At 50.2% G+C, this 16,333-nt stretch overlaps 1 protein-coding gene across 6 annotated transcripts in view; it reads right to left on the bottom strand.

Moving 5' to 3' along the window:
- LOC122544195 (scavenger receptor cysteine-rich type 1 protein M130-like) overlaps positions 1–16,333 on the bottom strand; it is a 76,733-nt gene that overhangs the window by 14,299 nt on the left and 46,101 nt on the right. For 4 of the 6 annotated variants that reach the window (XM_087981068.1, XM_087981070.1, XM_087981073.1 and 1 more), the window contains 2 exons: positions 9,823–10,116; positions 2,087–2,380 (listed from right to left, as the gene is read on the bottom strand). In XM_087981068.1, coding sequence (XP_087837194.1) covers positions 2,087–2,380; positions 9,823–10,116 — 588 coding nt within the window. The remainder of the gene's footprint in view (positions 1–2,086; positions 2,381–9,822; positions 10,117–16,333) is intronic. The other 2 variants (XM_087981069.1, XM_087981071.1) reach the window with 1 other exon arrangement.

Genomic DNA, 16,333 nt, shown 5'->3' with positions numbered 1-16,333 from the left:
TTCCAGCAACACATTTTTCAGCTCTGATCTCCAGCACCTGCAGTCCTCACTTTCTCCCAATGCCACTTGTCAGCCTATATTGTCCAAGTCTTGTTGCATTTGAACATGGACTGCTTCAGTATCTGAGGATTGTTGCTGAACATTGTGCAATCATCGGTGAACATTCCCACTTAGAGTCAAAGAATCACAGAGATGTACAGCATGGAAACAGAGCCTTCAGTCCAATTTGTCCATGCCGACCAGATATCCTCGGTAAAAACAATGACTGCAGATGCTGGAAACCTGATATCCTAACCTAATCTAGTCCCATTTGCCAGCACCTGGCCCATATCCCTCTAAACCCTTCCTATTCATATACCCATCCAGACACATTTTCGATGTTATAATTGCACCAACCTCCACCACCCTTTGTGTGAAAAAGTTGGCCCTTAGGTCCCTTTTAAATCTTTTTCCTCTCACCTTAAACCTATGCCTCTGGCCTTTACGATAGTGGGAAGGTCATTGATGAAGCAGCTGAAGATGGTTAGGCCTAGGGCATTACCCTGAGGAATTCCTGCAGGGATGTCCTGGACCTGAAATGACTGACTTCCAACTACCCACAAACATCTTCCTATGTGTCAGGTCACTCTCACCCCCCCTCTGGAATTCAACTCTTTTGTCCTTGTTTGACCCAAGGCTGTAATGAGGACAGGAGCTGAGTGGCCCTGGCAGAACCCAAACTAGACTTTAATCATGAGCCCTCCAACTGCGACCGAGTACTTTCAAACTGCTACGACACGTTCATTTCAATGTTGTTAAACATTTCAGGCAGCGTTCACATTGATGGCCCCAATCAACATTCATAGGTAGAGGACAGTTAAGAATCATCCCCATTGCTGTGGGGTCTGGAGTCACATGGAGGTACATATCAGGTAAGCAGGGCAGAATTACCTCCCTGAGGGGTATTAGTGAGCCAGATGGGTTTTTACAGGGAACAGCGATCTCACAATGGCATTGAAACTAATTATGCTCAGATATCACCCTGTGCCCACACCCAGGACATTAGCCTGGATTCCTGGATTGCGAGGTCAGTGATATTACTGATCACTCGTGTCTAACACGTGAAACACATAGAAAAAAATCACAAGGAATATTTTCCCCTTTCATATTTGAGTGTTGTGTTTCATCGAGGGAGCCACATTATAGGGAAGATGGGAACATATCAGAGGGAGAGAGAGAGATAGAAACAGAGAGAGAGAGAGAAAGAGGTAGAGAGAGACACACAGAGAGAAGCAGACATAGAGAAAGAGAGAGAGGGAGGGAGAGACATAGAAAGACACAGAGAGAGAGGCAGATATAGAGAGAAAGAGATTGAGAGAGTGGGAGAGACGGAGACAGATAAAAAGAAAGAGAGAGACGGAGAGAGAGGGGGAGACAGAGAGAGAGAGAAAGAGGCAAAGAAAGAAAGGGGGAGGCAGAGAGAGAGAGAGAGAGACAAAGATAGAGAAAGAGACAGAGACAGAGAGAGAGAGACAGGGAGGGAGTGAGAAAGAGAGAGAGAGAGAGAGAGAGACAGAGAGAGTACAGAAGCGATTTACAAGAAGAGTCCAGGGATAAGAAACGCCAACGATGAGGATTAATCTAAGAAGCTGGGAACTGTTTTCCCTGGGAGGAGAAGGCTGAGAGAAGGAGGTCCCAGTGAGGAGGGGGAGGGAGAGGGGGCTGGAGAGAGATGGCAGGGAGAAGCTGTTCCCGCTTGGAAAAGGAACAAGAACGAGGGAGGCAGAGGGTGCATAGGTTTAAAGTAACGTGTAAATGGAGCAAGGTGGGGATGGGGAACTGAGGGAAAAATGTTCTCACCTAGTGAGTAGTTAGGGTGTGGAATGTACTGCCTGGAAATGTGCTGGGAGCAGGTTAAAAGGAAGTGTGCATTGGATGGGGCAGACGCATAGAGATGGGGTATGGTGCAGACTAGTTGGGGATAGAACCAATAAAGGCACGACAGGCCAAACTGTCTATTTCCACCTACTCCTGCTCCTATGTCTAAGGGAACGGGAATCCCCCAGGAAGCATTAACATCACAGACCCAGGTGTAGCTGTGACCCACCTGTCAGAACGATGGAGACGGACCGACTGGAAGATGAAGTGACCCAGCGACCAGACACCATGGTCTTGTAGGAACACGTGTAGAGACCCTGGCAGCTGTTAGTCAGGTTCTGAATGGTGTGTCTGAGGGACTGTTGGCTGGTGGTGTCCTCCACGACGGAGATCGAGTCCTTTCGCAAACAGACTCGAGCCGGGGAGATGCCGTTGGGAAGAACGCACTCAATGGTGACTGTCTCTCCCTCCAGATAGACAGGGAACACAGGACTCAGAGAGATGCTGGGCTCTGTTGGAGGATCTGAAACAGGAGGGACAGGCAAGATCATTTTCAACCAATGGACCAGCCACCACCTGTTCCTCTGGCTGCTCCTCTCATATGCGCAGCACCTTCTACATGAAAAGGTTGCCCCTCAGATCCCTTTTCCCTCTCACCTTAAACCTACGCCCACTAGTTTTGGACTCCCCTACCCTACGGGAAAAAGGTCTTGAGTATTCACCTTATTTATGCCCCTAATGAATTTACAAACCTCTTAAGGTCACCCCTCAGCCTCCGACTCTCCAGGGAAAATAGCCCCAGACTGTTCAGCCTCTCCGTGTAGCTCAAACCCTCCAAAATCCTTGTAAATCTTGAACCCTTTCAATTTTAACATCTTTCCTATAGCAAGGAGACCAGAATTGAATGCAGTATTCCAAAAGTGGCTTCGCCAATGTCTTGTACAGCTACAACATGACCTCCTGACTCCTGTACTCAATGTACTGACCAATAAAGGCAATCATACTAAACGCCTTCTTCACTATCCCATCTACCTGAAACTCTATTTTCAAGGAGCTATGAATGTGCACCGAAAGGTCCCTCTGTTTGGCAACACTCCCCAGCATCCTATTATTAAGTATATTAGTCCTGCCCTGATTTGCCTTTCCAAAATGCAGCACCTCACATTTATCTAAATTAAACTCCATCGGCCACTCCTCGGCCCATTGGCCCATCTGATCAAGGTCCCATTTTGTACTCTGAGGTAATCTTCTTCATTGTCCACTACACCTCCAATTTTGGCGTCATCAGCAAACTTACTAACCATTCCTCTTACGTTCACATCCAAATCATTTATATAAATGACGAAAAGCAGTGGACGCAGCACCAATCCTTGTGGCACTCCACTGCTCACAGGCCTTCAGTCTGAAAAGTAACTCTCCTCCACCACCCTCTGTCTCTTATCTTTGAGCCAATTTTATATCCAATTGGCTAGGTCTCCCAGGATGTCAAGTGATCTAACCTTGCTAAATTGGAGAAAGTGAGGACTGCAGATGCTGGAGATCAGTGTCAAAACGTGTGGTGCTGGAAAAGCACAGCCAGTCAGGCAGCATCCGGGGAGCAGGAGAGTCAACATTTTGACCATAAGCTTTTCATCATGAATGTTGGGGGGAGGGAGCCAAGGGGGCTGAGAGATAAATGGGACGGGGTTGGTGCTGGGGGGAAGGTAGCTGACATTGCGATAGGTAGATGAAGTTGGGGGGGTGGGTAGGGGGTTTGGTGTTAGGTCAGAGTGGGGGGTCACCTCCATCCAAGACCCCAAAAGATCCTTCCACACCCAACGGAGATTTTCCTGCGCATCCAACTACCTCATCTACTGTGTCCATTACTCTCGATGTGGTCTCCTCTACATTGGGGAGATAGGACGCCAACCTGGAGAACATTTCAAAGAACATCGTTGGGACACATGCACTAAACAACCCCATTGCCCTGTGGCTGGCCACTTCAACTCCCCCTCCCACTCTCCCAAGAGCATGCAAGTCCTGAGCCTCCTCCACAGCCAAATCCAGCCACCCGACGCCTGGAGGAAGAACACCTCATCTTCTGCCTTGGGACCCTCTAACCACATGGAATCAATATCAATTTCACCAGTTTCCTCATCTCCCCACCCCCATGTTATCCCAGATCAAAACCTCCAACCCGGCACCGCCCTCTTGAATTGTCCTACATATCCAGATGAAAGGGGTAGCCATGGGCATCCACACGGGCCCCAGCTATGCCTGTCTCTTTGTCAGCTACGTGGAACAGTCTATCTTCGGAGTTACACTGGTATCACTCCCCACCCTTTCCTCCGCTACATTGATGACTGCATCGGCGCCACCTCATGCTCCCGCGAGGGGGTTGAACGATTCATCAACTTCACCAACACATTCCACCCTGACCTTAAATTCACCTGGACCATCTCTGACACCTCCCTCCCCTTCCTTGACCTCTCCATCTCCATCAACGGTGACCGACTCAACACTGACGTTTTTTACAAACCCACCAACTCCCACAGCTACCTGGATTACACCTCCTCCCACCCTGCCTCCTGCAAAAATGCCATCCCGTATTCCCAATTCCTCAGCCTCTGCTGCATCTGCTCCCAGGAGGACCAGTTCCACCACAGAACACACCAGATGGCCTCCTTCTTTAAAGACCGCAATTTCCCCTCCTACATGGTTGATGATGCCATCCAGCGCACCTCATCCACTTCCCGCACCTCCGCCCTCGAACCTCACCCCTCCAACCACAACAAGGACAGAACCCCACTGGTTCTCGCCTTCCACCCACCAACCTCCATTACATTGCATCATCCTCTGCCATTTCTTCCACCTACAAACGGACCCCACCACCAGAGATATATTTCCCTCCCCACCCCATCCACATTCCGTAAAGACCATTCCCTCCATGACTACCTGGTCAGGTCCATGCCCTCCAACAGTCCACCCTCCCCTCCTGGCACCTTCCCCTGCCACCGCAGGAATTGCAAAACATACACCCAACACCTCCCCCCTCACCTCCATCCAAGGCCCCTAAGGAGCTTTCCACATCCATCAAAGTTTCACCTTCACTTCCACACAACATTAACTGTATCCATTGCTCTTGATGCAGTCTCCTCTACTTTGGGGAGACAGGACTCCTACTCACACAGCGCTTCAGAGAACATCTCCGGGACACCTGCACCGATCAAGCCCAACGACCCATGGCCGAACATTTCAACTCTCCCTCCCACTCTGCTGAGGACATGCAGGTCTTGGGCCTACTCCATCGCCACTCCCTAACCACCCGACTCCTGGACGAGGAACGCCTCACCTTCCACCTCGCGACCCTTCAACCTCATGGCATCAATGTGGACTTCACCAGTTTCCTCATTTCTCCTCCCCCCACCTTACCCCAGTTCCAACCTTCCAGCTCAGCATCACCGTCATGACTTGTCCCACCTGTCCATCTTCCTTCCCACCCCCACCTCCATCCACCTATTGCACTCAAAGCTACCTTCTCTCCACCCCCACCCCCTCCCATTGATCTCTCCACCCCCGAGACTCCCAGCATCACTCCTGATGAAGGGCTCCGGCCCGAAACGTCAATTTTCCTGCTCCTTGGATGCGGCCTAACCTGATGTGCTTTTCCAGCACCACACTCTCAACTGCAATCTCCAGCATCTGCAGTCCTCACTTTTATCTTCCTTCCCACGTATCCGTTCCACCATCCCCACTGACCTATCACCATCACCATTCATCTTCATCAACCTATTGCATTTTCAGCTACCTTCCCCTTGGCCCCACCCCCTCCCATTTATCTCTCAGCCCCCCTTGGGCACCCCCCACCCCACATTCTGGTGAAGAACTTATGTTTGAAATGTTGACTCTCCTGCTCCTTGGGTGCTGCCTGACAGTCTATGCTTTTCCAGCACCACACGTTTTGACTCTAACCTTGCTAACTTGTCAAATGCCTTACTGAAGTCCTTATAGACAATGCTCACGGCTCTGCCTTCATCAAGCTTCTTTATCATCCTTCAAAATAGTCAATCAGGTCAGTGAGACATGATTTCCCATGCACAAAGCCATGTTGACTATCCTTAATCAGTCCTTGCCTTTCCAAACACATGTCATGTCCCTTAGAATTCCCTCCAACAACTTGCTCACCACTTATGTCAGGCTCTCTGGTCTATAGTTCCCTGGCTTTTCCTCACCACCTTTCTGAAATACTGACACCATGTTAGCAACCCTCCAGTCTTCCGGCACCTCACTTGTGGCTATCAATGATGCAAATATCTCAGCAAGGGGTCCAGAAATCACTTCCCTAGCTTCCCACAGAGTTCTGGGATACACCTAATCAGGTCCTGAGGATTTATCCACCTTTAACTCACTGCTTGCAAGGGCTGGAGAGACAGAAACACTCATCAACTGAAGAAGACTTGAGATAGGCACTTGCAATACCAGATTCTGGATTAGTGGTGCTGGAAGAGCACAGCAGTTCAGGCAGCATCCGAGGAGCAGTAAAATCGACGTTTCGGGCAAAAGCCCTTCATCAGGAATACAAGCAGAGAGCCTGAAGGGTGGAGAGATAAGTGAGAGGAGGGTGGGGTGGGGAGAAAGTAGCATAGAGTACAACAGCCCTGCCTCAGCTGAGGGCCACACTCTCTCAGAATTGCAAAGGACCCACTCTGTACTACATCCTCAGGAGAATTCATACTCTCAACAAACAGTATTTCAAATCCATCTCAAACATCAAAAACTGTAAGTACAACAAACTTTTATCTACCCACCTCCAGAACGAGCGCTCCTCAAACATTCCCGTAGATTCCCCTGGTCTCTAGAACTACTCGGACGCCATTAGCCATGCGGCTGCTGCAGCTACCATCCCCACGCTGATTGATGATGTCACTTCCGCCCCCATCATGGCCACTCCCACAACCACTTCCACCTCTCACAATTCCTCATGCACCACACTTGGCATCACTTCCACCCCTCACATCATCGCTGATGTCACACACTCAGTGACTTCTGCCCCCGCCACTGCCGTGGTCACGACCACTTCTGCCCACACCAACGCCACTCTCCTGCATTCTGCTGACACACCCCCCCATAGATCCCACTGTCACCATCCCCGCCCCCCAGAACCCTGAGGGGAATACTACTCCTGCTCATGACTTCACCCCCATTCCCCCCACCACCACACCCACTCTAGCTACAGGCTCTGCCCCCACTCCTAGCTCTACACCCACACCAGCTCCCAGCCCTGCCGAGTTTTCACCATCCCTCCAGACCTTCCCCTCACTGAGGACGAACAATCAGTCCTCAGCAAAGGACTCACCTTCATCCCCCTCCGTCCACGCATCAATGAATTTAATACACGCCGTGACGTCAAACAATTCTTCCGTCGCCTCCGCCTCCGAGCTTACTTTCACAATCAGGACCCCCGCCCACCTTCCGAGGACCCCTTCGCCCACCTCTAACACACTGCATCCACCTGGACACCCCACGCTGGCCTAATACCTGCCCTTGACCTCTTCATTTCCAACTGCCGCCGGGACATTAACCGTCTCAACCTGTCGACCCCCCTCCCCCACTCCAACCTCTCACCCTCACAACGTGCAGCCCTCCAATCTCTCTGCTCCTATCCTGACCTCACCATCAAGCCAGCAGATAACGGGGGCGCAGTGGTAGTCTGGTGCACTGACCTCTACAACGCTGAAGCCAAACACCAACTTGAGGACACCTCTTCCTACCGCCCCCCGACCATGACCCCACCCCCCCATCACCAAACCATCATCTCCCAGATACAGAACCTCATCACCTCAGGAGATCTCCCACCCACAGCTTCCAACCTCATAGTCCGGGAACCCTGCACTGCCCGGTTCTACCTCCTTCCCAAGATCCACAAGCCTGACCACCCTGGCCGACCCATTGTCTCAGCATGCTCCTGCCCCACTGAACTCATTTCTACCTATCTCGACACTATCCTATCCCCCCCTAGTCCAGGAACTCCCCACATACGTTCGAGACACCACCCACGCCCTCCACCTCCTCCAAGACTTCCATTTCCCAGGCCCCCAACGCCTCATCTTCACCATGTATATCCAATCCCTCTACACCTCCATCCGCTATGACCAGGGCCTCCAAGCCCTCCGTTTCTTCCTCTCCTGACATCCCCAACAGTACCCTTCCACCGACAGTCTCATTCATTTGGCCGAACTGGTCCTCACCCTTAACAATTTCTCCTTTGAATCCTCCCACTTCCTCCAGACCAAAGGGGTAGCCATGGGCACCCGTATGGGCCCCAGCTATGCCTGTCTCTTTGTTGGTTACGTAGAGCAGTTGATCTTCCGTAATTACACCGGCACCACTCCCCACCTCTTCCTCCGCTACATTGATGACTGCATTGGCGCCACCTCGTGCTCCCGCGAGGAGGTTGAGCAATTCATCAACTTCACCAACACATTCCACCCTGACCTTAAATTTACCTGGACCATCTCTGACACCTCCCTCCCCTTCCTGGACCTCTCCATCTCCATTAATGACGACCGACTTGACACTGACATTTTTTACAAACCCACCGACTCCCACAGCTACCTGGATTACACCTCTTCCCACCCTATCTCCTGCAAAAATGCCATCCCGTATTCCCAATTCCTCCGCCTCCGCCGTATCTGCTCCCAGGAGGACCAGTTCCACCACAGAACATACCAGATGGCCTCCTTCTTTAGAGATCGCAATTTCCCTTCCCACATGGTTAAAGATGCCCTCCAACGCATCTCGTCCACATCCCGCACCTCCGCCCTCAGACCCCACCCCTCCAACCGTAACAAAGACAGAACACCCCTGGTGCTCACCTTCCACCCTACCAACCTTCGCATAAACCAAATCATCCGCTGACATTTCCGCCAGCTCCAAACAGACCCCACCACCAGGGATATATTTCCCTCTCCACCCTTTTCCGCCTTCCGCAAAGACCGTTCCCTCCGTGACCACCTGGTCAGGTCCATGCCACCTTCAACCCACCCTCCCATCCTGGCACTTTCCCCATGCCACCGCAGGAATTGCAAAACCTGCTCCCACACCTCCTCCCTCACCTCCATCCAAGGCCCTAAAGGAGCCTCCACATCCATCAAAGTTTTACCTGCACATCCACCAATATAATTTATTGTATTCGTTGCTCCCAATGTGGTCTCCTCTACATTGGGGAGACTGGACGTCTCCTAGCAGAGCGCTTTAGGGAACATCTCCAGGACACCCGCACCAATCAACCAAACCGCCCCGTGGCTCAACATTTCAACTTCCCCTCCCACTCTGCCGAGGACGTGGAGGTCCTGGGCCTCCTTCGCCGCCGCTCCCTCACCACCAGACGCCTGGAGGAAGAACGCCTCATCTTCCGCCTCGGAACACTTCAACTCCAGGGCATCAATGTGGACTTCAACAGTTTCCTCATTTCCCCTTCCCCTACCTCACCCCAGTTCCAAAACTTCCAGCTCAGCACTGTCCCCATGACTTGTCCTACCTGCCTATCTTCTTTTCCACCTATCCACTCCACCCTACCCCCCGCCCCCGACCGATCACCTTCATCCCCTCCCCCATTCACCTATTGTACTCTATGCTACTTTCTCCCCACCCCACCCTCCTCTCACTTATCTCTCCACCCTTCAGGCTCTCTGCTTGTATTCCTGATGAAGGGCTTTTGCCCGAAACGTCGATTTTACTGCTCCTGAACTGCTGTGCTCTTCCAGCACCACTAATCCAGAATCTGGTTTCCAGCATCTGCACTCATTGTTTTTACCTACTTGCAATATGAAGTCTATGTTCCAAAGCTTGGGGAAATATGATTGGAGATTATTGAGCTGCTGCTTTTTGATGGGCTGAATGCCCTACTCCTGCTCCTATGTCTAAGGGAACAGGAGTCCCTCAGGAAGCATTAACATTACAGACACAGGCGTAGCTGTGACCCACCTGTCAGAATGATAGGGATGGACCGACTGAGAGATGAAGTGACCCAGCGACCAGACACCATGGTCTTGTAGGAACACGTGTAGAGTCCCTGGCAGCTGCTGATCAGGTTCTGAATCGTGTATCTGAGGGACTGTTGGCTGGTGTTGTCCTCCACGACGGAGATCGAGCCCTTTCGCAACCGGAATCGAGCTGGGGCAATGCCGTTGGGAAGAACGCACTCAATGGTGACCATCTCTCCCACCAGATAGACAGGGAACACAGGACTCAGAGAGATGCTGGGTTCTGTTGGAGGATCTGAAACAGGAGGGACAGGCAAGATCATTTTCAACCAGTGTAGTAATTGGACCAGCCTCTTCCTCTTGCAGCTCATTCCACACATGTACCACCCTCCGCAAGAAAAGGTTGCCCCTCAGGTCCCTTTCTCCTCTCACCTTAAAGCTATGCCCTCTAGTTCTGGACTCACCGGCCCCTTTGGGAAAAAAGACTTTGACTATTCACCTTATCCATGCCCCTCATGAATTTACTAACCTCATCCTCCAATGCTCCAGGAAAAATCACTCCAGACTATTCAGCCTCTCCCTATAGCTCAAACTCTCCAAAGTCCTTGTGAATCTTTTCTGAACCCTTTCAATTTTAACAGCATCTTTCCAATAGCAGGGAGACCAGAACTGAATGCAGTATTCTAAAAGTGGCCTCACCAATATTGATGAAGGGCTTATGCCTGAAACGTCGACTCTCCTGCTCTTCAGATGCTGCCTGACCTGCTGTGCTTTTCCAGCACCACACCTTTCGACTCACCAATGTCATCTATAGCTGCAACATGACCTCCAAACTCCTATATTCAATGCGGTGACCAATAAAGGAAAGCATATCAAACACCTGCTTCACTATCCTACTTAACTGCGACCCCATTTTTAAGGAACTATGAACCTTGACTCCAAAGGCTCTCTGTTCGGTAACACTCCTCACAGACTTAATCATTAAGTGTATAAGACCTGCCCTGATTTGCCTTTCCAAAATGCAGCATCTCACACTTATCTAAATTAAACTCCATCTGCCACTCCTCGGCCCATTGGCCCATCTGATCAAGCTCCTGTTGTACTCTGAAGTAACCTTGTTCACTGTCCATCACACTGCCAATTTTGGTGTCATCTGCAAACTTACTAACCATCACTCCTATATTCAGATCAAAATCTTTTATGTAAATGATGAAAAGCAGTGGATCCAGCACCGATCCTTGTGGCACACCACTGGTCACAGGCCTCCAGTCCGAAAAGCAACACTGCACTAACACCCTCTGTCTCCTAACATTGAGCCAATCTTGTATCCAACTGCCAACACTCCCTGGGTTCCTTGTGATGTAACCTTGCTAACTGGTCTGCCATGCAGAACATAAAACAGTACAGCATAGTACAGGCCCTTCAGCTATTGATGTTGTGCTGACCTTTTATCCTACTCTAAGATCAAACTAACCTACATAATCCTTTATTGTACTATCCTCCATATGTCAATCCAAGAGTCGCTTAAATGTCGCTAATGCATCTGACTGTACTCCCACCGCTGCCAGTGCATTCCACACAACTCTTTGTGTAAAGAACCTCCCTCTGACATCTCCCTTAAACCTTCCTCCAATCACCTTAAAATTATGCCCCCTTGTGATAGCCATTTCTGCCCTGGGAAAAAGTCTCTGACTATTCACTCTCTCTGTGCTTCTCATCATCTTGTACACCTCCATCAAGTCACCTCTCATCCTTCTTCGTTCCAACGAGAAAAGCCTTAGCTCCCTCAACCTTTCTTCATAAGTCATGCCCTCCAATCCAGGCAGCATCCTGGGAAATCTCCTCTGCACCTTCTCTAAAGCTTCCACATCCTTCCTATAATGAGGCCATCAGAACTGAATACAATATTCCAAGTGTAGTCTAGTCGGGGCTTGATAGAGCTGCAACATAATCTTGCAGTTCTCAAACTAAATCCCCCTACTATTGAAAGCCAACACACCATATGCCTTCTTAACAACCCTATCAACTTGGGTAGAGACAAAAAAGCAGCAGATGCTGGAATCCAAGTTAGACAAGAGGAGGCTGGAATAACACAGCAAGCCAGGCAGCATCAGGAGGTGGAGAAGTCAATGTTTTGACCCTTCTTCAGGACTAGGAGTGGGTGTGGGGGAGTTGCAGATAAAGGGGCTGTTGGGGGAGGGCAGGGTGGTGAAGTGGGAATAGGTGAAGGCAGGTAGAGGGTACGACCTGGTTGGTCGATGGGAGGGATGAATCCGGTTGGTAGCTGGAAGGAAGGGTCGATCAGAGGAATGGAACAGAGGGGAGATGCTGGGAAGGGAGTCAGGGGGATGGCAAGGGAGGTTATTTGAAATTGGAGAACTCAATTTTGAGTCCTCCGGGCTGTAGACTGCCAGGGCAGCAGATGAGGTGTTGTTCCTCAACTTGGGTGGCAACTTTGAGGGATCTATGGGCATGGACCCCAAGATCCCTCTGTTCCTCCACACTGCCAAGAATCCTGTCTTTATGCGAAATCTGCATTCAAATTTGACCTTTCAAAATGCATCACTTCACACTTTTCCAGGTTGAACTCCATCTACCATTTACCAGCCCTGTTCTGCATCCTGTCAATGTCCGATGCAACGTACAACGGCCTCCGCACTATCCACAACTCCACTAACCTTCATGTCATTGGCAAACTTACGGACCCATCCTTCCACTTCCATATCCAAGTTATTTATAAAAATCACAAAGAGCAGTGGTCCCAGAATAGATCCCTGCGGTCACTAAGCTCCAGGTTGAATACTTTCCATCTAAGACCGCCCTCTGTCTTCTATGGACCAGCCAATTCTGTATCCAGACAGACAGCTTTCCCTGTATCTCATGCCTCCTTACTTTCTGAATGAACCTACCATGGGGAACCTTATCAAATGCCTTGCTAAAATCCATGTATGCCATATCCACTGCTCTACCTTCATCAATATGTTTTGTCACATCCTCAAAGAATTCAATAAGGTTTGTGAGGCATGACCTATCCCTCACAAGGCCATGCTGACCATCTCTAATCAAACAATGGTTTTCCAAGTCATCATAAATCCTGTCTCTCAGTATCCTCTCCAATAATTTGCCCACTGCAGATGTAAGACTCACTGGTCCCTAATTCCCAGGATTATCCCTATTCCCTTTCTTGAACAAGGGAATAACATTTGCCATCCTCCAAACATCTGGCACTATTCCAGTGGACAGTAAGGATGCAAAGATCATTGCCAAAGGCACAGCAAACTCTCCCCTCGCTTCCTGTAGTAACCTTGGGTATATCCCGTCTAACCCAGGGGACTTACCTATCCTCATGTTTTTCATCAGTTTCAGCACATCTTCCTTCTTAACATCAACCTGTTCGAGCATATCAGCCTGTTTCATGCTGTCCTCACAAACAACAAGGTCCCTCTCAGATGTGAATACTGAAGCAGAGTATTCATTAAAGGACCTCCCCTATCTCCTCCGACTCCAGACACAAGTTCCCTTCATTATCCTTGACTGGCCCTACCCTCACTCTAGCCACCCTCTTGTTCCTCATATAAGTGTAGTATGCCTTAGGGCTTTCCTTAATCCTACCCACCAAGGCTTTTTCATGTCCCCTTCTAGCTCTCCTAAGTCCATTCTTCAATTCCTTCCTGACTACCTTGTAACCCTCTAGCCCCGACTGATCCTTGCCTCCTCAACCTTAAGTAAATGTCCTTCTTCCTCTTGACTAGATGTTCCACGTCCATTGTCACCGAAGGTTCCTTCACCCTACCATCCCTTCCTTGCCTCAGTGGGACAAACCTGTCCAGCACTATCAGCAAGTGCTCCCTAAACAACCTCCACATATCTGTCGTGCATTTTCCTGAGAACATCTGTTCACAATTTAGGCCCCCCTGTTCCTGCCTAATACCATCGTAATTTCTCCTCCCCTAATTAAATAATTTCCCAAACCACCTGCTCCTATCCCTCTCCATAATAAAAGTCAGAGAGTTGTGATCACTATCACCGAAATGCTGTCCCAGTGAGAGATCTGACACCTGGCCTGGTTCGTTGCCAAGCACCAAGTCTGATACGACCTCCCCTCTAGTTGGCCTTTCTACATATTGAGTCAGGAACACTTCCTGGACACATCTGACAAAAAGTGCTCCATCCAAACTGTTTGAACTAAGGAGGTTCCAATCAATATCAGGGAAGTTAAAATCACCCATGACAACAACCCTGTTACTTCTGCACCCCAATCTCCTCCCAACCTGCTCCTCTGTGTCTCCGTTGCTACTTGGGCGGTCTGTAGAAAACTCCGAATAAAGTGACTACTCCTTTCTTGTTTCTGACTTCCATCCAGACTGACTCTGCAGACAAACCCTCCTCGACGACTTCCCTTTCTGCATCTGTGATACTATCGTTGATTAGCAATGACAATCCCCCACCTCTTTTACCTCCTCCTCTGTTCCTTTTGAAACATCTAAACCCTGGAACATCCAACAACCATTCCTGCCCCTGTGATATCCAAGTCTCTGTCATGGCCACAATGTTGTAGCTCCAAATACTGTTCCATGCTCTAAGTTCTTCACCCTGATTTGTGACACATCTTGCATTAAATAGACACACTTCAACCCAACACACTGACTGCAACTTTGCACTATCAAATGTCTATCCCTCATCACAGTCTCCCTGCATGTTGGATCTGGCTGTTCACTAGCTACTGAATCCTTTGATCCATAGCTCTGGTTCCCATCCCCCTGCCAAACTAGTTTAAACCCTCCCGAAGAGCTCTAGCAAACCATGTTTGAACCTTGTTGAATGCCTTGCTGAAGTCCTTATTGACAAGGTCCACCACTCTGCTTTCATCAATCTTCTTTGTCACCTCTTCAAAAAGCTCAATTAAGTTACTGAGACATGATTTCCCACCCAGAAAGCCATGTTGACTATTCCTAATCAGATTCTGGATTAGTGGTGCTGGAAGAGCACAGCAATTCAGGCAGCATCCGAGGACAGGCAAAATCGACGTTTCGGGCAAAAGCCCTTCATCAGGAATAAAGGCAGAGAGCCTGAAGCGTGGAGAGATAAGCTAGAGGAGGGTGGGGGTGGGGAGAGAGTAGCATAGAGTACAATAGGTCAGTGGGGAAGGAGATGAAGGTGATAGGTCAGGGAGGAGAGGGTGGAGTGGATAGGTGGAAAAGGAGCTGGGCAGGTCGGACAAGTCCGGACAAGTCAGGGGATCGAGTTGCTGGAGGTTAGAAGCTAGGATGAGGTGGGGGAAGGGGAAATGAGGAAGCTGTTGAAATCCACATTGATGCCCTGGGGTTGAAGTGTTCCGAGGCGGAAGATGAGGCGTTCTTCCTCCAGGCGTCTGGTGGTGAGGGAGCGGCGGTGGAGGATGCCCAGCACCTCCATATCCTCAGCAGAGTGGGAGGGGGAGTTGAAATGTTGAGCTACGGGGCGATTTGGTTGATTGGCGCGGGTGTCTCGGAGATGTTCCCTAAAGCGCTCTGCTAGGAGGCACCCAGTCTCCCCAATGTAGAGGAGACCGCATCGGGAGCAACGGATACAATAAATGATATTTGTGGATGTGCAGGTAAAACTTTGATGGATGTGGAAGGCTCCTTTAGGGCCTTGGATGGAGGTGAGGGAGGAGGTGTGGGCACAGGTTTTACAGTTCCTGCGGTGGCAGGGGAAAGTGCCAGGATGGGAGGGTGGGTCGTGGACCTGATCAGGTAGTCACGGAGGGAACGGTCTTTGCGGAAGGTGGAGAGGGGTGGGGAGGGAAATATATCCCTGGTGGTGGGGTCTGTTTGGAGGTGGCGGAAATGTCGGCGGATGATTTGGTTTATGCGAAGGTTGGTAGGGTGGAAGGTGAGCACCAGGGGCGTTCTGTCCTTGTTGCGGTTGGAGGGGTTGGGTCTGAGGGCGGAGGTGCGGGATGTGGATGAGATGCGTTGGAGGGCATCTTTAACCACGTGGGAAGGGAAATTGCGGTCTCTAAAGAAGGAGGCCATCTGGTGTGTTCTATGGTGGAACCGCTCCTCCTGGGAGCAGATACGGCGGAGGCGGAGGAATTGGGAATACGGGATGGCATTTTTGCAAGAGGTAGGGTGGGAAGAGGTGTAATCCAGGTAGCTGTGGGAGTCGGTGGGTTTGTAGAAAATGTCAGTGTCAAGTCGGTCGTCACTGATGGAGATGGAGAGGTCCAGGAAGGGGAGGGAGGTGTCAGAGATGGTCCAGGTAAATTTGAGGTCAGGGTGGAATGTGTTGGTGAAGTTGATGAATTGCTCAACCTCCTCGCGGGAGCACGAGGTGGCGCCAATGCAGTCATCAATGTAGCGGAGGAAGAGGTGGGGAGTGGTGCCGGTGTAATTACGGAAGATCAACTGCTCTACGTAGCCAACAAAGAGACAGGCATAGCTGGGGCCCATACGTGTGCCCATGGCTACCCCTTTGGTCTGGAGGAAGTGGGAGGATTCAAAGGAGAAATTGTTAAGGGTGAGGACCAG

Source organism: Chiloscyllium plagiosum, unplaced genomic scaffold, assembly GCF_037043375.1.
Source record: "Chiloscyllium plagiosum isolate Xiang-an unplaced genomic scaffold, Cpla_swu_hap1 HiC_scaffold_38, whole genome shotgun sequence".
In the NCBI taxonomy this organism is placed as follows: domain Eukaryota; kingdom Metazoa; phylum Chordata; class Chondrichthyes; order Orectolobiformes; family Hemiscylliidae; genus Chiloscyllium; species Chiloscyllium plagiosum.
The sequence above is the reverse complement of the archived record's forward strand: the minus strand, read 5'-3'. Positions and strand labels throughout refer to the sequence as shown.